We start from the raw sequence: 22,411 nt of genomic DNA, 5'->3' as shown, positions 1-22,411 counted from the left end.
AATATCTCGGCACATGTTTCTAGAAGACACGTTATTGATCGAAGCTAATTTAAGTGAATTAGTTCTATTGTAATTGTTTCATTTTTTTTCTTTTAAAATCTTTGTGATATCAATCCAATTTTGATCTATCGACTTTAATAAATAAAATACAGTGTTCCAACACGTTGGGCTAAAGCTTTTTAAGGAAAGATTTAAATCTGAGTTGGAGCCGGATTTTTTAAAGTATTTCACCAATTTGCTGCACTCAACTACTATTTGTGATAGCTTTGGTACTGTCTTAACAGATTTTTCTACTACGTTATGTATTAAATGGTTGATGCAGTGAATTTGATCGTATGTTCCAGTAGACGATTGCCTTTGATCGATTGAATTTGATCGCCACTAGACGATTAATCAATATGCCATCCTTTACATAATGCATGGTTCAAGACAAGTATGATAGTCTTAAATGATTGTCTGTCCAAATATCGCTTGTAAGTGCATATCCAAAACATTTATATTTTTGAATGTCTGCTTTGACTAGCCCGAAGTGAGTTTCGTACAGAGACGCCACATTCCTTGATATTTTCGTTGGATTCGACAACAGTTGGTCAACGCCCACGTTAGAGCCGTAGGTACTGCCCACCTTAATCAGAAACTTACTGAATTCTTTCAGGCCTGAATCGCTGATCAACTTAAATGGACGACAATTTTGTAATATCCATTCAGTAGCAATAGTGGTTGCCTCCTTTTTTTTTATCACAATTAACATAAATCAGTGACAGGTTGTTGTTTTTACTGCAGCTCAGTAACTAAATTAGATGTGCTGACCGTATATTTATAAATGTTATAACATAACTTTCATGCCACAAAATCATTTACTTTCTTTCCATTTATGTCTATAACGCTGCCAAAAATGTCCCACATCTTACCTCGATCTCTTTTTCCATTTATGGAATATTCCCCGCTTAAAAGTTTCTCCTTTAATATATTAGGCATTTTATCAAATGTTTTAGTTTACACTTATTATGGTTTTGCGTTAAACGTTCACATCGGACAACAAACCTTTATTCACACATTCACAATTCAACTTTAAGTAACAAACAATTCATTAATATGTAAACTAAACAATCACATTGCACGCACAATAAATAATTGTTAGTACACGAACACATAAATTACTTACATTATTTCCGTCAAAATCTCTCATCTTGGCGAACGCTTGCAGAAAAGTAAAACGCAGTGCGCAATAAGCGGCGCACAAATTGTATTCTGAGTATTCAGTCAATTCTATGCTTCATTCATTCATTTATTCCGCTTTGCACACACATTCATTCAATGCCATTTCATATGAATACTCTAAATTGCGCTCAAATGAGAATACGATGCGAACTCGATCGAATGCGTTGTGCTCAAATTAGAGTACACAACTCAAGAGTACTGAGAGAGTACTTAAATTTGAGTGCAGCCGTGCCGCTCTCTAATACGTAGCAGCAAAAAACAAAGAGCAGAGTCACTGAGCGAAAAAGGCGTAGTTTTTTATTTCATTCATTCAGAAAATGGGAGTTTTTTTTGTGCTATTTATTAGAATTAAAGTAAAGTCAATGAGAAAATTGAGGGGATTCAAAGGCGTATAAGTGTGAAAACTTTACTCCGAAATTTTTTCGAAAAAAAATTGTGAAACTTGGTTGAATTCACCGTGAAATTTTGTTGTCAAAATTAGCGTCGTAAAAGTAAAATAATAACCGGATAATTAGGCCCGCCTAATACTTTTTTAATAAAAAAATATCGGTATTTTGATACCTTTCCGGCACTTCTAGTTCCTATCTTAGCACACATGTTTAAAATACAATTTTCGTTTAAAGAAATCTTGGGCCTGAAATATATGTATAATCAAAGAACATGCACGAGAACCGTGTCCATGAACCAGAATAGTAGACGACTGCGGTGGAGCATTTGCTATGGGGTGCATTGGAGGAGGGGTTTTCAAGCCATTAAAGGATAAAGAATTGGTATGTTAATATAAGAAATAAATGTATATTCAATGTCCTTATCAATGTCATTATCAAAAAAATTTTCCCCTACTCAGATTAGACAGAAATGAAATACGTAAAGGTCCTCGCGGAATAAACCAACTACGCACGCCAACCGTATATTTGTGTGCCTGATTCTCCATAGGGGTACAATACCAATGTACGTCAAATTAGCGTCGCTCAGTTAGCGTCGAAGTGGAACGGTGGAATTGGAACACAGCAACGAATATTTTGTTTTTCAATTATTTCCGTATTTAGCCACTTAGCCACTTAGCCAATTTAATCAAATAAACACTAGAATTGTTAAGAATTGAATAAACTATTGTTTTTTCTTACTTTGAGCGGGCTCTTTACTCTTTAAGTAGCTTAAAAATGGGGTTGAAAAATTGCCCCTACACTGTATTGAGCATTATCTCAGAAATAAGAGGATGCGCCAATAAGCGCGATACACCAGCTTATAGCCCATTCTTTTGAGAATATGCGCTGAAAATTTCATTAAAATCGTTCCCTACGTTTTGGAGCAAATCGACTAAAAGTGGACCAACCCGGCTAACAGCCCATACAAAAATGACCCCAAAAAATTGTTTTTAAAATTGTGAAGCTCCAAGAGGATGCGCCAATATGCACGGTAGTGGAGTCGATGTAGGACCTTTTCAAGTATATATGGACCAAAAATCATACAAATCGTTCCCACAGATTTTGAGAAAATCGAATTACAGTTTCCCATATAATTTGAACTAATAAGAGGAGCGCCAACCAGTGAACCGGACCCAGTCCGCAAAAAGTTCATTGAACTAGTTTAAAAATACTATATGGCTCTGTTAGACTTATTAAGTCCTTCACAGAGGATGCGCCATTATGCAAGGTATACCACGAGAAAGCTAATTTTTAGCCCGTTCGAATGGTACCAGTGCCATTAAAATCCTTCCCACAGATTTTTAGAAATCAAGTCCCGAAATTTTCGGGACCTAGTTTGCCAATACTGGCCATTATCATTTTTCCGTGTTTGCACGCTGCACAACACTATTTTTTTGCATTAAAAAAATAGCTCATGTACGTACATACATACATACATATGTATGTATACATATGTATGCTGCAATAAAGGTATGTATGTATGTACGTACATGAGCTATTTTTTTAATGGCGCCATGTACGTACATACATACATACCTTTATGGCAGCATACATATGTATGTATGTACGTACATGAGCTATTTTTTTAATGGCGCCATAAGTGTTGGGCAGCGTGTAAACACGGGAAAATAATAATGGCCAGTATTGGCGAACTAGGTCCCGAAAATTCCGGGACTTGATTTCTAAAAATCTGTGGGAAGGATTTTAATGGCACTGGTACCATTCGAACGGGCTAAAAATTAGCTTTCTCGTGGTATACCGTGCATAATGGCGCATCCTCTGTGAAGGACTTAATAAGTCTAACAGAGCCATATAGTATTTTTAAACTAGTTCAATGAACTCTTTGCGGACTGGGTCCGGTTCACTGGTTGGCGCTCCTCTTATTAGTTCAAATTATATGGGAAACTGTAATTCGATTTTCTCAAAATCTGTGGGAACGATTTGTATGATTTTTGGTCCATATATACTTGAAAAGGTCCTACATCGACTCCACTACCGTGCATATTGGCGCATCCTCTTGGAGCTTCACAATTTTAAAAACAATTTTTTGGGGTCATTTTTGTATGGGCTGTTAGCCGGGTTGGTCCACTTTTAGTCGATTTGCTCCAAAACGTAGGGAACGATTTTAATGAAATTTTCAGCGCATATTCTCAAAAGAATGGGCTATAAGCTGGTGTATCGCGCTTATTGGCGCATCCTCTTATTTCTGAGATAATGCTCAATACAGTGTAGGGGCAATTTTTCAACCCCATTTTTAAGCTACTTAAAGAGTGAAGAGCCCGCTCAAAGTAAGAAAAAACAATAGTTTATTCAATTCTTAACAATTCTAGTGTTTATTTGATTAAATTTAGTGGCTAAATACGGAAATAATTGAAAAACAAAATATTCGTTGCTGTGTTCCAATTCCACCGTTCCACTTCGACGCTAACTGAGCGACGCTATTTTGACTTACATACAATACCAAACGATAAGAAAATACTAAGCTAAGCTATCGGTATCGCTTTCGACCCGCGACACTTTGAATGTATGGGCTCGATTTTAAATTAATTTATTTACGTTTTAAAAAAGGTTTTATTTTTTTGCATTGAAGAGAAAATGTGTCAATGAGAGTTGCCTCTATTAACGGAGAAAACTCGGATTGAATAGAGGGGATTCGAAGAAGTATAAGGTGAAAACTTTACTTGCAGAAATTTTGCCGAAAAAAAGATTCGAAACTTGTTTGAGTTCCCGGTAACATTTTTTTCTCAAAATTTACGTCGTAATGGTAAAAAGCGGATCATTAGACCCATCTAATTATAATATTTTTTACTGAAAAAACTATCGATATTTTGATACATTTCCGGCACCCCTAGTTGCTATCTTAGCACACATGTTGAAAATACAATTTTCGTTTAAAGAAATTTAGGGCCTGAAATATAAGTATAATGGAAGAATATGCTCGTGAACCATGTCCTTACAGAATAGTAGACGACTGCGGTGGAGCATTTGCTATGGGGTGCATTGGAGGAGGGGTTTTTCAAGCCATTAAAGGATTTCGGAATGCACCCTCAGGAATAACCCGAAGATTGGTATGTTTATATAAGAAATAAATGTTTATTCAATTTCATTATCAAAAACATTTTCTCATACTCAAAGTAGACAGAAATTAAATATTTAAAGGAGCTCGCAAAAGAAACCAAATTTGTATGTGTTCGTAGGTAGGCCCGTATTCAGAAATTCGTTTCGTGCTTGGAACAAGGGAGGACATAAATCACTCAAAAATAAAGTTTAATATTTTATTAGTATCAGCTGTACAATTAACAGCTATTATAATGTTTTAAAGAAGTTAGCCTTTGTATTTAAGAAAAAATACCGGCTAATAGCAAATTTAATATTAGAATTAATTTTTCATTAATTAATTAAACGGTCGAGGACTTCCTCCGGATCAACAATTGTATACCACCAGTAAATTTTCATTTTATACATTTTTTTTATTCTCTTAATTGTTTAAAACCAGCGTTTGCATTTGCTGCTACATAGCAGCAATTTAAGTAAAAATATTGCTCTGCTCCCGCTATTGCTCTGTTTTCGATAGGCTCTGTAGCACAGCAGAGAGCACAAAATCAAAACGGCTGCTCTCTACGCTGCTCTGTAGCACTGAACGTCATGGCACGGAGCAATAGCAACAGCGAGAAAAGGCGCGACACGCTATTTGTAGTTGTAGCAGAGCCAACGAAAAGAATATTGTGCTCTCGTAGCAACTGCATAGTCGCTCTCTTGCTACGAGAGCACAATATTCTTTTCGTTGGCTTTGCTCTCATCTCGCTGTCGATGCTTGTGCTATTGCTTCAACTACAAATAGCGTGTCGCGCATTTTTTCGCTATTGCTATTGCTCCGTGCTCCGACGTTCAGTGCTACAGAGCAGCGTAGCGAGCAGCCGTTTTGATTTTGTGCTCTCTGCTGTGCTACAGAGCCTATCGAAAACAGAGCAATAGCGGGAGAAAAAAAAAATACTCAGATGTAGCATAGCATTTTCAATCACTGTCTAAAACGATATTTCGATTCTAGCCGTTTTGCTTGAAGGAGTAGCCACACTTTCAAAAGTTTTTCATACTCAAAACTTTTTAATGAAAAATCTCCAATTTAAAAATTGCCCAATGTTTACAAAACTGCAGCAATTTTCATTTCATGTGATTTTCCTTTTGCTTCTAAAAAAAACGAAGTGGCAGTTGAAGCAAAAGCAGAAAACGATCGCCGACGAAAAGCGAATCAGCAGCAGCAGACGCTTCTTAAAATACATTTTCCCTATGAAAAATTATTTCTGGTTTATTATCTTGTTGTCTTATTAGACTTTAAACTCAAATTTACCGACCACAATGGTTAATAAGGCGTTCTAAATAAAGGTGTAATAAAGGTGTTCTTGGTTTTATTAAGGGGTTATATACAGTTGTACCGTGCAAAAATATGGATTTTTATCGATTTTTTTTTGACACCATAAAAAATATTTATGAAAAATGTTTTACCGACGTTGTTTAGTACATGTTTCTGGGTACTTAATTAAATTTTTTCATAAAAAAAATATTACATAACCAAAATGTTATAGCCGAATTCCCGGATCGTCTTTTTTCGATGGTGTCTTGCGGTGGACATGATTTCTCGAAAACGGTTCATCCGAAATCCAAAATTCAAAAAAGTTTAGTTAGTATATTGTATTGTCTAGTCCGTGAACGAGGGATTTTTAAAAATTTTGATTTAAAAAAAAATGACGTTTTTAACAAAAAATATACTTTTTCAAGGTATAAGATTTTCGTTTTTTGTGCTTTAAAAAAGGAGTTTTCAAAAAAATTGAAAATCCCTCGTTCACGGACTAGCTAATATCATAATAAGTAAGTGGTCAAAATTTGGTGTTGATCGGATTAGTAGTTTTTTTAGTAATCGTGTCCACCGCAAAGGTAATTTCCCAAAAAAAAGATTCTGAGATAATCGCGTTTAAAGTTTCAAGTTTGTTCAAGTTTTATATGCAGGTAGTGCGCTATAAATAGCTACAGCTTCGGTTCTAATGCTCCGATCGTTACCAATTTTTGTCAGAGTACTCCCAATAGAATATACTTAAAGACTTAATCGATTTTTTCATATATCACAACTGTATATAACCCCTTAAAGGGGGACATCTGAGTATTATTTTTAAAAAATCGAAAATTTTTTTTTCCTTAAAAAAATTTTTTAGTGTCTTAAAAATAACATACTAAGATAGAGTCCGGCAAAAGTGGTTAAGTGTCGAAATAATTAAAACTACTTAAAAACTGAATTATACTTAAAACTTAAACCACAGTTTAAAACTTTAAACGCGTTTTTCTCGCAACCGCTTTTTTTGAAACTGCCGGAAACATAATTCGAACAAATCTTAACCAATCGATTTTGAATTTTGACAGTATATTTAAAATACCATTATCTATCGACACACGTAGGATTTTTTCTTATATTGCTTACTTTTTTTTTTATTAACAATTTTGTGACTTTTTTTTTTGCGAAAATTGTACCTTTTTTTTAATCACCCACCATTTTGCAAAAAATTAATATATCGCAAAAATCCTACGCAATACGTGTGTCGATAGCTGTTGATGTATAGAAACTAACGAAACTTGATTTTTTGTTCTACATCAGAAATCAAGGACGTTAGCTGTCCGGCCATGGACCTCCTTCAAAAAAAAGGGCAAAAGAATTTAACGACCCCTTTATTACTAAAAGTTTTTTTTATTTCTTTGGTTCACTGGAGTACGGTTCAAGTGTCTGTAGTCCCAATATGGAGTATATCAACACCGCATAAAATCCGTACAAAAAAATGTCTTAACATTTGCACTTAGAGGTCTAAAGTGGGATAAAAATCGTAGTCTTCCGTCTTATAGTAGCAGAGTCTTTCTAATAAACTTACCTAGCTTAACAAATCGTAGTTCAATGCGGGGTGTAGTTTTTCTACATTACCTCATTAATGGTGATGTAGTAGCCAGCATTTACTAACACTCTTAAATTTTAATATTCATAATAGAAGGACTGGAAACTTTAGTCTTCTATTCCTTAGCCATTGTTAATAGCGCTGCTCTGTCGTGTGGGCCTTTTAGCATGGTGATGAATGCAGGAATGCTAGCTAGTGCACTAATAGGTGCAATTCTGAAAGAGCTCGAAAAAAAAAATTAGGAGAGGACTTTTTGCAAACTCCCCGAAGGACCGTTTTAGCTGTCCTTCGAGGGTTTTCGCTTTTTTTCGGCAGCTCAGTTTTAAGGCTCTATTTATGTGGCTTCGCTCATTAGACATCGTGTCATATGCTAAAGCACACGTCTCGCCCAACTTATCAAGCAATTCGCCTAAACTTTTTGCGACCGAAGACCGCTTGTGACTTCGAAGTATTTGGCTGGCGTTTTTCCACCCCTGAAGGTGGCATCATGGTGGCCACTATGGTGGCAATTTAAGATGCCTTGCTCCCAGCCACCCCTCTTTTGAGATAGGGCCCCAATGTACGCGGCCTTAATTTTTTTTTTTAGATCTAGATCTTTTTTTTTGGTTTGTTAAAAATTTGTTAACCCGGGCGTAGATCGGTCGCATCAGGGGGTCGACAGGTACCCTGAGACCTCCATTTTAAACAGGGCAGAGCTTATATCAGCTTCAACTTAATGCTACACAGGCTGAGATGATGTTTTGGGTATAGGAAGTGGGTGAGGCTACTTTCCGCTACGACGTATATCTTTAGTAGTTTTGAAAAACTTACTCATGTGACAAAAGTTCTAAAAATTTTAATTTAAAAAATATTTTTGAAATAATTTTTTAAGTTTTATTTTACTTTCTGCCCTGACCAGAAAATTAATATTTTTATACATTTTAGGTCGGAAGTATGACGGCTATCAAAACACGCTCTCCAGTTATTGCCGGAAACTTTGCTGTATGGGGTGGAATGTTCAGTACTATAGACTGCACACTCGTGCATTTACGAAAAAAAGAAGATCCATGGAACTCGATAATAAGCGGGGCTGCCACTGGAGGAATATTAGCTGCTAGAAACGGTATGGTTCTGTAATAACCTAGACGATGTAATCGTCTAGTTCTAATCGTATAGTCATCATTAAATAATAATAACTGAACCTTTTTGGAAGTCGACTATTTGAATTATACATTTTACCCACGAATTGTCGAGGCGGCGCCAAGAGGTTTAGACATGAGATGCATTTAGCAACTTTTTATAGTTTTTATGCTAAATTTTGAACAGGTAGACCGAATCCTTTTCAACCCCATAAGAAATATATGTTATTGGTCCGTTTGTCCGATCCCTCATCCAATAAATGAATATGAAGTCTTTCTGTAAAACTAACATAAATAAAAATAAAGTCTTTTTGTAAAAATTGTTTGGAAATTATATCGAAGGCTTTAAATTTTTGGGAGTTCAGTTTTCGTACAGAGCCCGGAATTTTTAGCAGCGATTTTCCGATTTTTCAGATATATGGCAGCTATAAGTTATAGTCGGCTGATCCTTATGCAATTTACAACATCTTATTTTTATATTTTGCATAATTATGCAGAGCTTCTTACTTAAACAAAAAAAATTTATCGCTTCAGGACGACTATTTTGTCAGAAACAAAAACAAGAATAAATTCCTTGCAGTGAAATGCTTAAGGCACTCCATAAAAAAATGCATTCGGATTAGCAAAAATAAGGAGAGGGGCTGTCCATATATTACGTAATCACTTAGGGGGGGAGGGGGTGTCAAGGAAATGATTATGTTTGATTACATGGGGAGGGAGGGTCTTGGACAATGATTATGTAATCATTCATCATGTAGATGTAACCTTCGATAAAAAATCAAAGAAACCCCTTTACCGTGTGGCTGGACGGCGAAAGGGAGAATGCCTAGTAGTTCAGTCATTTGAAGGATGCGAAGACCTCAAATGGCTTGACGAAGACTATGTTGACGACGAAGACGAAGATGATACCTGCGGAGATAAACAGATTTTGACAAGCCAACTTCCAGTAATTAACAATATTAAAGATTGGCTGGAATCTCCTTTTGAAAATATAGATTAAAAGATCAAATTTGCATATTTTTTTGTGATTACGTAATCTTTGTGGGGGGAGGGAGGGTGTTCATTAAATGATTACTTTTGATTACTAGGGGAAGGAGGGGGTCAAAAATCGCAGAAAACGTGATTACGTAATATATGGACAGCCCCAGAATAGGGAAAACACGAAAAAAATTTTATTGTAATTTCCCTTTGCCTATGCTGGGAGTCACACACGTATATGAAATTTTATTTCCCATATGACAGAGCAATTCCAACAACAAAGGAGCACCGAGAGAAATGGGGCTGGGCACCCCCAAAGTATCTATACGAATTAGACATGGGTAATCATCGTTCCTTTTAGGGAATAAGTTCGTTCGTTCTTTTTTTTAGGACTGAACTAGGTAGTTCTTTTTGTTCTTTTCAAACAGTTTGGTCATTGAGGGTTTTCAATGCCATTAAAATAAAACGCAGAATTTAATTAATTTAAATCGTTATAATGTTTATTCCTGCATGCAGATGAAGCCGGATGATCAGACGATAGACCAGCTTATAGTTCATGACATGCAGGGACTCAAGTAAATACACAGAGAGGGCGGCCCGACAAGTCACCTCGAGCTAAAGCTCTCGAAAGTGGAGAGGGCGGCCCGACCTAGACATTGCCGAGCTAAAACTCTCTATAGAAAGCCCGTTGAGTCGAGCGGCCGAGAGAGAGTCGCCTTGCGATCAACTAAGCTTTTGTACAAACTTAAGCCTAATAAATAAACATTGCACTAAACATTACACTAAAAATTACAACATTAAATATTTAAGCATAAACATTAAACGCCGTGCTGTTGCCTGACCCGACAGAGACAAAAGATCTCTTTTAACGATAAAAGAACAAGAACAAAGACCAAAGAACAAAAAACAAGGAACAAAGACCAAGGAACAATGACCGATGAACAATGTTAACTAGTTCAGATCGGTTTTTGTGTGACCGGGTCTTTTTTGTTAGTTCGTTCAGGAACCACCCGACTCTAATACGAATATATAGGAAGTATATATATAGGAAGAGTTGGGATGTAAGAGGTGTTTTGTCGCTAGACGTAGCTATGTGTCAATTTAGTGTGTCTCATACAAAGTCTCATAAATTTAATGATGTCCATTCGAGAAGCTGTTCTGGTTAAGTGGTCTATTGCATTATTTTTTTTTTGGGTTCATAAGTTTGTAGTTTAGGGATGTGTGGTTTCAGGTTTAATCAAATTGGTCTTTCATATATTTGTTAATGTATTTAAGTATATCTGATGTTTTATTGTTTTTTTTTTAGTATTAGTGGAAGTTTAGTAGCTCTAGCAGCTTGGTCTGCAAGTTCGTTTTCGGTAATGTTACAGTGTCCTGGGACCCATATTAGAGAGAATTTGTTTTTATATGTGGAGATAATTTTTATATTATTATTTTATATAATTTTTATTTTATATGAGTCGGTGCATATAGCGAATTTTTCTTTCTGTTTTTCTGCGTATCTGCATGCGTAAACGATTTTCGCTATTTCGGCAGTGAATATAGAAGAATAAGGTGGGAGCATTTGTTGTGTTAAAATGGATTGTGTGGAGGTTACGCTATAGATAGAAATGTATAGAAATGTGTGTATAGACATGTGTGTTGTTTGAGGGTATGTTTTATTTCTTGAAAAGTTTGATAGTAGACTGACCCCACACAGTATTAGTTTATGTATTAGTGTATGTGTAAGTTTATGTATTAAAAGTAGGTACCCTTCAGTACCATACCTCAAGGATTTCTCAAGGAAACGTCGAGGTAATAGTATTGCCCCCCCAGGAATCCTCGGGGTATGTTTCATACAAACCATCAAGGAATTTCCATAGAAGAGTTCCTCGCATCGAGGAATTCGAACACCTCAAGGAATACTGCAGGATTCCTGCAGTTATTCGAAGAGGATTTCGAACTAAATACCCCAGGGAATCCGTGGTGTATACTCTCAGGAATCTTTGAGGAAATACCCCAGGGAATCCCTGGGGTATACTCTGAGGAATCTTTGATGAAATACCCCAAGGAATCCCTGGGGTATACTCTGAGGAATCTTTGAGGAAATACCCCAAGGAATCCCTGGGGTATACTCTGAGGAATCTTTGGGGAAATACCCCAAGGAATCCCTGGAGACTTCACTGAGGAATCTGTAAAGAATTTTACACACACACACACATTAGATATTGCTTACATTATTTGTAATTAAAATACATACCGATCAAAACTCCATAAAAATTTGGAAACGCCTTCAATCTCTTCTTCCCACTAACTCCGTCAATATTGTACTAGACGATCAGGTCCTCGACGAAAATATATTTCAAGGATTTGGTTAGGGGTCCGCGCTTCAATATATTGGTCACTGCGGTGGTCTGAAAAAATTAATAGGTATTAAACATTTTTTTATATTTAATTTATAAATATTATACTTACACATTCTTCCTTCATTCCGCGGCCTAAGGCGAATTCTAACGCTGCCAATGCCTCGTCGGTGGGAATTGGGAATTCCATAATGACAGCATTGCTGGTGGCCTTGCTAATAAATAAGTTCATTATATGCACTATTCACCAGAATTAACGCAACAAACAAACGCGTGTAATTCATATGCAACTTGAACATCAAATGCAAAGAGAAGGGGAGAGGCAAGACGAACCGAAAATTGACAACCAAAAATTCTGGCGCGTGTTAGGGTATAGTCGACCAAAGCAATGCCTTGTAATTAGAATCGCACAAGGCTAATGATCGAAAATGAACATATTGGCTTTGCCTAAAGCAAATTATTAATACATTTCAGTATACCATATGATTAGATAAGAAAAATTTATTAAATATAATCTTAAATATATAAAAATATTTCAACATATTTTAAAAAGGGTATTCTGACGTCGCTTCCATTCACTTGGTTTTCGGCACAGATTTTTTTTCTCTCCCTTCCCTCCATCTACATCTCTCTAATTGTCTCTCTGTCGCGTGCCTCTGCACCGAAAATATGACATAGAAGCTTCGAGAATCATCGTCGAAAACCGAAAACAGGTAGAAGTTTCGTTTCCCCTTTTGTTTCGGACTTGAGTAAACGAAGCCCATGCAATTTGTTTTTGTTTTTCGAACATGTCGCCAGGAAAAGTCGGGGAAGGAATTTTGGTACTGAAGGGTAATAATTTGTTTTTATTGGAGTGGTTGTAGGACCAAGTTAGTATAGTTTGTTTTATATTTGTTATGGAGACTGGGACTAGAAGTATTATTTTACAGTAGTCTATAGTTTCTTGTATTGTGGTCAGTCAGTTTTGGGCAAAGTTTTGCTTTCGTGAATTTTTTTGTAGTTTTTTCTCACAAAATCTTTTTTGCAGAAGATAAAATTTAAAATTTTTTTAATAAGGCCTGTTTGGTTTTACGTTATATTGGTTTGATGTTGGATTTGTAAAGTAGGTTATGGATTGGTGAGGAGGGAAAGGATCCGAATGATATTCTAATAGCTGAGTGGTAAATTGTTTTTATTTCATTTAGTTTCGAATGCTTTATATAGATCTATTGTTTTTTTTTAGTTTATTGGAAGCAATGGCAATAAGAATAACGGATAATGGAGATCCTTGTGTGCAATTCGATTTTCTAGTGGCAGGGGGTGTTGAGTATGTTTCGGATTTGAACTAGAGGTCTGCATGAATACAGTCAAAGCAGCATTTGGCACTCTCACTCAAAGTTCTGACTGACTGAGTGAGACATTGAGTAAAACGGATTTGGCAAATGTGGTGAAGGCATGAGTAAAAAATTTACTCTATCCGAACGGCGACGCAATAACCAAATGAGTTTTGTAACCGAGTACTCGGTTAGTTGTGCGTTGCATTTGTGACGTCAAATTTATTTTTTGTTTTTGTTTTTGTGTTGCTTTTCAATACAAGAAATAGAAAAATATAAAGGCATGGATTAATTATAATATATACATATATATGTCATTTATTTAATTTTGTATAACAGAATGCAAAAACATAATTTTTTTTATTGTATCTGCATTGTTAGCAATAATACATCGCTTTTCAGAAATTAAATTTCTAGCATCTGAAAAGGCTCTTTGCAGGTAGCTGCTTGCTACCTGCTTGCCGAGCTGCTTGCAGGTATACAAAAAAATGTGCAACTAGTTTTAGCTTCTGCTCTACCTTCCATGAATGACGAGAATGCCAAAATTTTATCCGAGTACTCGAAGCATTTACTCTGCATTCACTCATTCTATCCATTCCACATTGGTTTGAATTTCACTCATTTCACATACAACGAAAACAACCCTTACCAATCCGCAATTCACTTTGTTTAAATGGTTTGGCACGCTCAATTGCGACTTAAACTTATTGTACTCAAATAACCGAAAATGTTGAGTGCAATCATGCAGACCTCTAATTTGAACAGAGATATTTTTATTGGTCGAGAAATTGACTATGTCATTGTTTATTTTTTGTTCTAATATTCAGGTTACCAGTTCGTCTATTATCGTGTTAAAGCTTAACCTTTTACATGGTGGTGATGCAGATCTGCATCATACCGTTTAAATTCAATTGTTTATCAAACTGCGTTACAAAACTGTATAAAAACTTTTTTATGAAGTTCAGCAACTTTCGTTTTTTATATAAAAAGTGTTGATCACTCAGAATTCTGTCCAATTCTCAACATGTGATTACTTTTCCCGCCAATTTGGTGAATGTGGTAATCTGAATTGGTTGTGCAGTTTCTGATCCAAAATATAAAAAAAAAAACAAAAAAAAATGTATAGTTGATTCAATTAATGTTTAAAAACAGGTAAATATTATATTTAGTTGTATATTATTCAGTTTTTGTGTTTGTTGCAATATAATACAATTAAATCAATTATTTCGCTTAATTTAAAAAATACGCTTTTTTTTTGCTTTTTGTAAAAAAAATTAAGAAAAACCAACCTTAAAAAAAATAAAAAGAAGTGTATTTTTTATTTTGACTTATCTACCGAACAAAAAAAAAACAAAAAAAACGGAGTTATTGCCATGTAAAGGGTTAAGATTCCGATTTTGTCGAAAGCTTAAGCAAAATCGAGTGATATTAGGGATATATGGTTTTTTCTCGATAGGGTTGCGGTAGTCAGGTAGTCTAGCGATGCTAGAGAATCTGATACCGACTTTCCCTTCCTAAAGCCCATTTGACTACTATCGAGTAGCTGGCTGTTGTTAACTAGCCACCATAGTCTTTTGGAAATTATTTTATCCATGAATTTGGATAAGCAGTTATTTAAGGATATCGGTCGATAGGAGGTTCTTGTTGTTTTGTTTGAGTCTGGTTTTAAGATGGGTGTTGCATACATTAAATTGTTGTGGGATATATGAGTGCAGAATACTGTTGTGAAGTTTGAGAAGCCTTTGCAAGACTGGATCTGGTAAGTTTTTATCATTTGTTAACTGATGTGGTCCCGGCCTGGTGCTTTCCCTTTGAGTTGATTAATGGCGCTTCTCAGTTCAATCATTGAAATATCACATTCCAATTGTCAAGGATATTTCGTGAGTAAAACTATAGTTGAGGTTTTCTTTTTGGTATCTGAATGTGGGATGGAAGTTATTATTTAGAGATGCATTTGACCAATGTTCGCATAGTGCTTTTGAAATGTTGTTTTTGTTTGTATACATTTCATATGTGTTTGATGGATAAGAAAGGACGTAAATTGGAATGTGGGTTTTGAGGCGGCAGAATCGATTAATTTTTTCCATATTATGGGAAAAGGGGTATGAGGATCCATTTCTGAGGTGAAGTCGATTAAAGTTTTGCGTTTTTTTATTTTTATTTATAGTTGTGCATTAGCTTTTTTGTAATTGATTAAATTGGTTGTGTTAATATTTAATTTTTTTATTTTTGGTTTGCTTAGAATAGCTTGTACTTGTATATATAGCTTTAAGTTATGGTGAACTTGATTTTAGAATTTACTTTTACGGCTATTGAGTCAAAGCTATTCAATATTTATCGGAAAGAAAATTCAGTGTGGTTGTCGATGGAGAAAAGTCGTAAAAACGCCCAATCTCAGCTGGTGTACCCCAAGGCATTGTACTAGGTCCGAAGCTATACTCTCTGTACACATCAAATATGCCAGACTCCTGGGGCTGTACCAAAGTCGACGATGATAATATGCTGATCGCAACTTACGCCGACGACACTGCTGTTACGGTCAGAAGTCCAATCGCTCCAATCTCTTGGGCCCGCAAGAGTACGTGACACGTTTTGAAAAGTGTACTACAAAACAGTACATAGGCATCAACTGCAGAAAATGTGCTTGTGTAACATTCTTCACAAGGCCAAAAGAGTGCCCAGGCATCTCCAGGCTTGGCTCTGTACTTCGTCGCGAGGCCTCATGGCTTTTATTACCAAGAAATTAATTTTTCTTTGTCCAATAAAGTTCGAATCTATAAATCTATTCTCAGCCCAATATGGAAATATGCATTACAAGTCTACGGCATAGCGTCTATGTCAAACCTGAACAAAATACGAGTAGCGCGAAATAAGATTGTCTGATCGATTTGTAATGCCCCCTGGTTCTTGAGAACTAGAGATATAAAAATAGATATGAAAATACCAAAGATAGGCGATGTAATACGTACGCATGCAGAAAAGTTTCATGAACGCCTTGGCTCTCATTCTAACTCCCTAGCGAAGAGGCTAATATAGATACCTACAAAAAGAAGATTAAAAAGATGCCACCCACATGACCTTTCTTTAAGATACATATAACCGTTTGTAGTTTAAAAATTTTAAATTAAAATAATATATAATTAATGTATAATCATTTACACATACCTTCTTGGTTATTTCCCTGTGTTTGGTCATTAAGAGTTTTCAATTCCGGGAAATGAAAAGACGAATTTATATTTAATTGGAAACGTTACAAAAATGCTTATTTCTGCATGCAGATGAAGCAGATATGTAGATCCGCCTATGGTGCATGCAGAGACTCAATTAAAAGTACCGAGAGGGCGGCCCGACTGCGAAGCTAAAGCTCTCGATAATGGAGAGGGCGGCCCGACCTAGACACTGCGTGCTAAAACTCTCTGAAGAAAGCCCGTTGAAGGGTCGGCTTGCCCCTCTCTCGGCCGCTCGACTCAACGCGCTTTCTTCAGAGAGCAACAAAGCTATTTGTACATACTTAAGCTTAATAAATAAACATTTCACTAAACATTAAATTAATATACTTAAACATAAACATTAGACCGCTGTGTTGCTGCCTGACCCGACACCCTGTAATTTACAAACCTTACAAGAATTTACACCTTAAATAAAAAAAAAAAAAAATTTCAAGGCTATTGTTACCAATTTGGGCTTGTTGGGCCAATGAATTGTGGATTAAAAAAGCTTCTCCACCATAGGGGGTATTAGTGGTTAATTGTGATTAGGGGTTAATTGTTTGTGTTGTATGAATGAATTTTAGGGGACGATGCAAAAAGTTGCACTGCTACCACTTAATCGTATTCTTGAAAAAAAAAATTAAATGTATTATTTTAGCAAATTTTTTTTTTAATAAAAAATTTAATAAAAAAATTTTAACAAATAATATAATTTCTTTTATCATTAAACCAGAGGTCGGCACGGCCCTATCTCGGGGGCATAGGAAATTTCTCTGCCCGAGCTCTGCCACACACACACAATATAAATGTGTGAAACGTCATGCTCAAAGCCTATTTTCTGCTATTCGTTACTAACACTAATGCGGTAAAATCATATCAATGTATTGGGGTGCCGACCACTGCATTAAACCAATAATGAGTAACCCAATTTTCTGAAGGTAGCAAGCCTGAAAAGTTACAAAAATCAAAAAATTTATGCTGGGTTCCTAACGAAATCGGACGTACACATGCACATGTGTTACACGCATACATACAAAAAATAATCTAAGAACAGACGAACCTTCTTCAGAAAACATTCAACAAGAATAAGAGCGTAAGATAAACGTAAAATGGGCGTAACAAACATAGTAAGATGCTCTCTAAGCCCTGTCGGGAGATTAAATCGTTGTATGAAATGAGTAGTCTATATTTTGTATGATTAGTTGTTTCTAAAAACGCAAAGCACAAAAAATACGACCGTTTGCTATAAACGAAAGAGATAATTTAATTTGTATACCCTTGTCTCAGTTTTAAAGCTATCGACTTTAAACTTGTCATACACCCTTCTTTTCTTTGCACGTAGTGTATAAGGCGGAACAACCCGGATTGGTCGACTTTATCCTATAGCTGCCCTCCTAAAGCTAATTGTGATACTTTTATAAGGATCGGCCAACTATATAATCTATACAACGATATGCAATTATAATCATTAGAAATAAATACTTAATATATTTAAAGGCTGGCGAATGAAATTCCACATAAAATAACAGATCAGAATACTCCTATATAAATTATATGATTATCCAATACATTTTTTATAAAACTAAATTTGTTTTTTTTTTTTAGGTATTCCAGCTATGGCTGGTAGTGCTGTAATTGGAGGCGTTCTGTTGGCACTTATTGAAGGTGTCGGCATATTATTTACGAGAATATCTGCTGATCAATTTAAAAATCCCATGCCACCAACGGAGGATCCCTCTGCTCTTGGTGAACCAACTCCTAACTTTTCATTTGGAAAAAATGAAAAACAATTTCAATAATCATATTAATACTTTAACGAATGAGTTATCAAATGTTAACCACTTTATATTACATAAAAATATAAACGATGTAATTTTTAAACATGTGTTTAAAACGGAAGGGCGGAAAGTACTTCAGCTTTTTGATCCAATGGCACACCATCATTTTTAGTAAAATAATCTAAACAAACCGATTTAAATTCTATTTAAAAAAGAAAACAAAAATAATCCTTAAATCTTAAAAAAAATCGTTCATAGGCATCATTTAACTGGTATAATTTTATTTCATGTTAAGTCGCCTGTACTTTGCCGTATCCAGAAGTGTTTTTTCAATCGCTCTCGCTAGATTTTCTATATCTTCGATCTTTGAATTAAGGTTTTCACTTTTTCCGACAAGTTGAAATATAACGACCAATTCTCAAAATATATGGTAATTAACATAATAAGTTTATTTATCTATACAGGGTGACAATAAATAACCCGGACAAACATTTTTAATCATAACTTTTTAAGGAACTGCATTTAAGAAAAAATGCAACTACACAACTTTTAAATAGGTATTGTGTTAACATATATTAAGCTGGTTTCGAAGTGTTTTCCTTAGGCTGCGATGCAGAGCCCTAAACGTTTCTGGAAATTTAGCGCAATGGGCCGCAGGTCTTCTTACGATAATCGATCCCATTCTCGGAGCAATGATTGATTGAAACTTATGTGGCGTTTAGCTCCAAAATATACCACACACTGTAGTGCATCGGAGAAAGATCTGCCGAGTAAGGTGGCCATTCACTGGATGTGATACAGTCCGGAAAATTGGCTTTGCACCAATTCTGAGTCAATTTGGCTCTATGGGTTGGCGCTGAATCCTGTTGAAAAGTCCACTCCATATCACCGAAGTGCTGCTGGGTCCAAGGATGCACAACAGTTTCCAAAATGTCCCGGCGGTACACTTCCTGATTGATTTTGACCCCTCGATCGATGAAAACAAGGGGTCCCCAAACCATTAAAGACTGCTCACATTGACGGCGCTCGAAAAAAAATGTATCAAAAAATGTATGTAAAAAATCACAAAAATTTAAATATATTTGTTTCAGAAAAGTACAAGCTATCGATAAATGAATTTATTTACGGGCTGCATCATAACACATTTATATGGTAATAGATTGCATCAAAGTTTGTCCGGGTTATTTATTGTCACCCTGTATTACTAAGTTATAGAGTGCCTATCTAAAATCTTTTCACTTTACTGCAGTGGTCTCCAATCCGTCAACAATGAGTCAATGCGCAGCCAAAAAATGTGAATTTGGCGGATCCATCATGGGTGACTTATGCCTGTCTTGCTGGCTTTGCAACAACTGCTTAAGAGGGGGCATCTGAGTAACATGTTTAAAAAATCGAAAATTTTCTTTTTCTCTTAAAAAATTCTTTAGGGTCGTAAAAATAACATATCAAAAGATAGAGTCCGGAAAAAGTATCTAAGTGTCAAAATTTTCCATGCTGCGGCGATGCCTCACAGTTCTATCCCACAGTACTTAAAACTTTAAACGCGTTTTTCTCTAAACCACTTTTTTTTGAGACTGCCGGAAACATAGCTCAAACAAATCTTAACCGATTTTGAATTCTGACAGTGTATTTAAAATACCATTATCTATCGACACACGTAGGATTTTTTCTTATAATGCTTACTTTTTTTTTTATTAACAATTTTGTGATGTTTTTTTCGTGACTCACCATTTTGCAAAAAATTAATATATCGCAAAAATTCTACGCAATACGTGTGTCGATAGCTGTTGATGTATAGAAACTAACGAAACTTGATTTTTTGTTCTACATCAAAAATCAAGGACGTTAGCTGTCCGGCCATGGACCCCCTACAAAGAAAGGGCCTACGAAGAAATGCTGCAGAGCCGCCATTTTGTTTTCTATTTATTTGAATCATAACTTTTTAAGGAACTGCATTTAAGAAAAAATGCAAATACACAACTTTTAAATAGGTATTGTGTTAACATATATTAAGCTGGTTTCGAAGTGGTTTCCTTAGGCTGCGATGCAGAGCCCTAAACGTTTCTGGAAATTTAGCGCAATGGGCCGCAGGTCTTCTTACGATAATCGATCCCATTCTCGGAGCAATGATTGATTGAAACTTATGTGGCGTTTAGCTCCAAAGTATACCACACACTGTAGTGCATCGGAGAAAGATCTGCCGAGTAAGGTGGCCATTCACTGGATGTGATACAGTCCGGAAAATTGGCTTTGCACCAATTCTGAGTCAATTTGGCTCTATGGGTTGGCGCTGAATCTTGTTGAAAAGTCCACTCCATATCACCGAAGTGCTGCTGGGTCCAAGGATGCACAACAGTTTCCAAAATGTCCCGGCGGTACACTTCCTGATTGATTTTGACCCCTCGATCGATGAAAACAAGGGGTGTTTTACCGGTGGCGCATATTGCTCCCCAAACCATTAAAGACTGCTCACATTGACGGCGCTCGATTATTGCAGAGGTACCTGGAGCTTCAGCCGACCTGCTTCTATCCTTTTGGTGATTGTGCTCCTGTTGGATGGTGAATATCTTCTCGTCCGTGAGGAGAATACGCTCCCATTTTTGACCTGCGGCCTGACGCTTTAGCTGACGGCATCTTTGGAAGAAGATACACTTTTTGGAGCGTGTAGGGCTTGAGGTTAAGTTCATTTTTTGCAATCAACCGAACACTTTTTCGATTCACTCCGATTTCGCGGGCTATTTTTCTGACCGAGACTCTGCAATTCCGAGTGATCCAATTTTTCACGAGCTGGCGAATTTTGGAAGTGTTAGCGGTACATGGTCTGCCTCGTCCGGAACGGTCACCTTCATGGCCTTCACCTTCACCTCATTAAATCGCCGGATAGCGTCAGAGACCGTTTGTTTTGGTATGCCAAGCAAACGAACAATGTCGCATTGGCGATTTCCTTGTTGAAACAGTTAGACATCCCGAAACAACGATTGTTAGACATCCCGAAATATCAAATGGATGGGAATCACAAAAATGTAAATATATTTGTTTCAGAAAAGTACAAGCTATCGATAAATGCATTTATTTACGGGCTGCATCATAACACATTTATATGGTAATAGATTGCATCAAAGTTTGTCCGGGTTATTTATTGTCATCCTGTATTACTAAGTTATAGAGTGCCTATCTAAAATCTTTTCACTTTACTGCAGTGGTCTCCATCCGTCAACAATGAGTCAATGCGCAGCCAAAAAATGTGAATTTGGCGGATCCATCATGGGTGACTTATGCCTGTCTTGCTGGCTTTGCAACAACTGCTTAAGAGGGGGCATCTGAGTAACATGTTTAAAAAATCGACAATTTTCTTTTTCTCTTAAAAAATTCTTTAGGGTCGTAAACATAACATATCAAAAGATAGAGTCCGGAAAAAGTATCTAAGTGTCAAAATTTTCCATGCTGCGGCGATGCCTCACAGTTCTATCCCACAGTACTTAAAACTTTAAACGCGTTTTTCTCTAAACCACTTTTTTTTGAGACTGCCGGAAACATAGCTCAAACAAATCTTAACCGATTTTGAATTCTGACAGTATATTTAAAATACCATTATCTATCGACACACGTAGGATTTTTTCTTATATTGCTTACTTTTTTTTTTATTAACAATTTTGTGATGTTTTTTTCGTGACTCACCATTTTGCAAAAAATTAATATATCGCAAAAATTCTACGCAATACGTGTGTCGATAGCTGTTGATGTATAGAAACTAACGAAACTTGATTTTTTGTTCTACATCAAAAATCAAGGACGTTAGCTGTCCGGCCATGGACCCTCTACAAAGAAAGGGCCTACGAAGAAATGCTGCAGAGCCGCCATTTTGTTCTCTATTTATTTGAATCATAACTTTTTAAGGAACTGCATTTAAGAAAAAATGCAAATACACAACTTTTAAATAGGTATTGTGTTAACATATATTAAGCTGGTTTCGAAGTGGTTTCCTTAGGCTGCGATGCAGAGCCCTAAACGTTTCTGGAAATTTAGCGCAATGGGCCGCAGGTCTTCTTACGATAATCGATCCCATTCTCGGAGCAATGATTGATTGAAAC

General features: G+C 36.1%; 2 protein-coding genes and 1 long non-coding RNA gene across 5 annotated transcripts; 2 read left to right on the top strand and 1 right to left on the bottom strand.

The window, feature by feature from the left end:
• Positions 1-215: 215 nt before the first annotated feature.
• LOC138926400 (uncharacterized) lies at positions 216-2,202 on the top strand. 3 transcript variants are annotated; one of them, XR_011442909.1, is made up of 3 exons: positions 216-610; positions 1,915-1,991; positions 2,069-2,202. It is a non-coding gene; the product is annotated as an uncharacterized lncRNA (long non-coding RNA). The 3 variants fall into 3 exon arrangements; XR_011442907.1 differs by having other exon boundaries at positions 216-614; XR_011442908.1 differs by having other exon boundaries at positions 216-614; positions 1,910-1,991.
• Positions 2,203-4,489: 2,287 nt separating this feature from the next.
• Positions 4,490-18,423, top strand: Tim17b (Translocase of the inner mitochondrial membrane 17b). The gene is made up of 3 exons (XM_043211004.2): positions 4,490-4,717; positions 8,507-8,684; positions 18,148-18,423. The coding sequence occupies exons 1-3, from the start codon at positions 4,574-4,576 to the stop codon at positions 18,339-18,341; spliced, it is 516 nt and encodes a 171-aa protein (XP_043066939.1). The 5' UTR covers positions 4,490-4,573; the 3' UTR covers positions 18,342-18,423.
• Positions 18,424-20,461: 2,038 nt separating this feature from the next.
• Positions 20,462-21,169, bottom strand: LOC138926320 (uncharacterized). Its single transcript, XM_070280002.1, has 2 exons — positions 21,105-21,169; positions 20,462-20,954 (listed from the first exon to the last, which is right to left on the bottom strand). The coding sequence occupies exons 1-2, from the start codon at positions 21,167-21,169 to the stop codon at positions 20,462-20,464; spliced, it is 558 nt and encodes a 185-aa protein (XP_070136103.1).
• Positions 21,170-22,411: the final 1,242 nt, after the last annotated feature.

This window comes from Drosophila bipectinata, chromosome 3L (genome assembly GCF_030179905.1).
Source record: "Drosophila bipectinata strain 14024-0381.07 chromosome 3L, DbipHiC1v2, whole genome shotgun sequence".
Lineage (NCBI taxonomy): Eukaryota > Metazoa > Arthropoda > Insecta > Diptera > Drosophilidae > Drosophila > Drosophila bipectinata.
The sequence above is the reverse complement of the archived record's forward strand: the minus strand, read 5'-3'. Positions and strand labels throughout refer to the sequence as shown.

What these genes read in the sequence shown, in the direction of transcription:
- Tim17b (XM_043211004.2), top strand. Translation starts at nt 4,574, where the DNA reads ATGGAAGAATATGCTCGTGAACCATGTCCTTACAGAATAGTAGACGAC. An exon ending in CAGGAATAACCCGAAGATTG is followed by an intron (nt 4,718 to 8,506) that starts GTATGTTTATAT and finishes TATACATTTTAG; the next exon opens with GTCGGAAGTATGACGGCTAT. An exon ending in AATATTAGCTGCTAGAAACG is followed by an intron (nt 8,685 to 18,147) that starts GTATGGTTCTGT and finishes TTTTTTTTTTAG; the next exon opens with GTATTCCAGCTATGGCTGGT.
- LOC138926320 (XM_070280002.1), bottom strand. Translation starts at nt 21,169, where the DNA reads ATGAAGGTGACCGTTCCGGACGAGGCAGACCATGTACCGCTAACACTT. An exon ending in CTTCCAAAATTCGCCAGCTC is followed by an intron (nt 20,955 to 21,104) that starts GTGAAAAATTGG and finishes CTTCTTCCAAAG; the next exon opens with ATGCCGTCAGCTAAAGCGTC.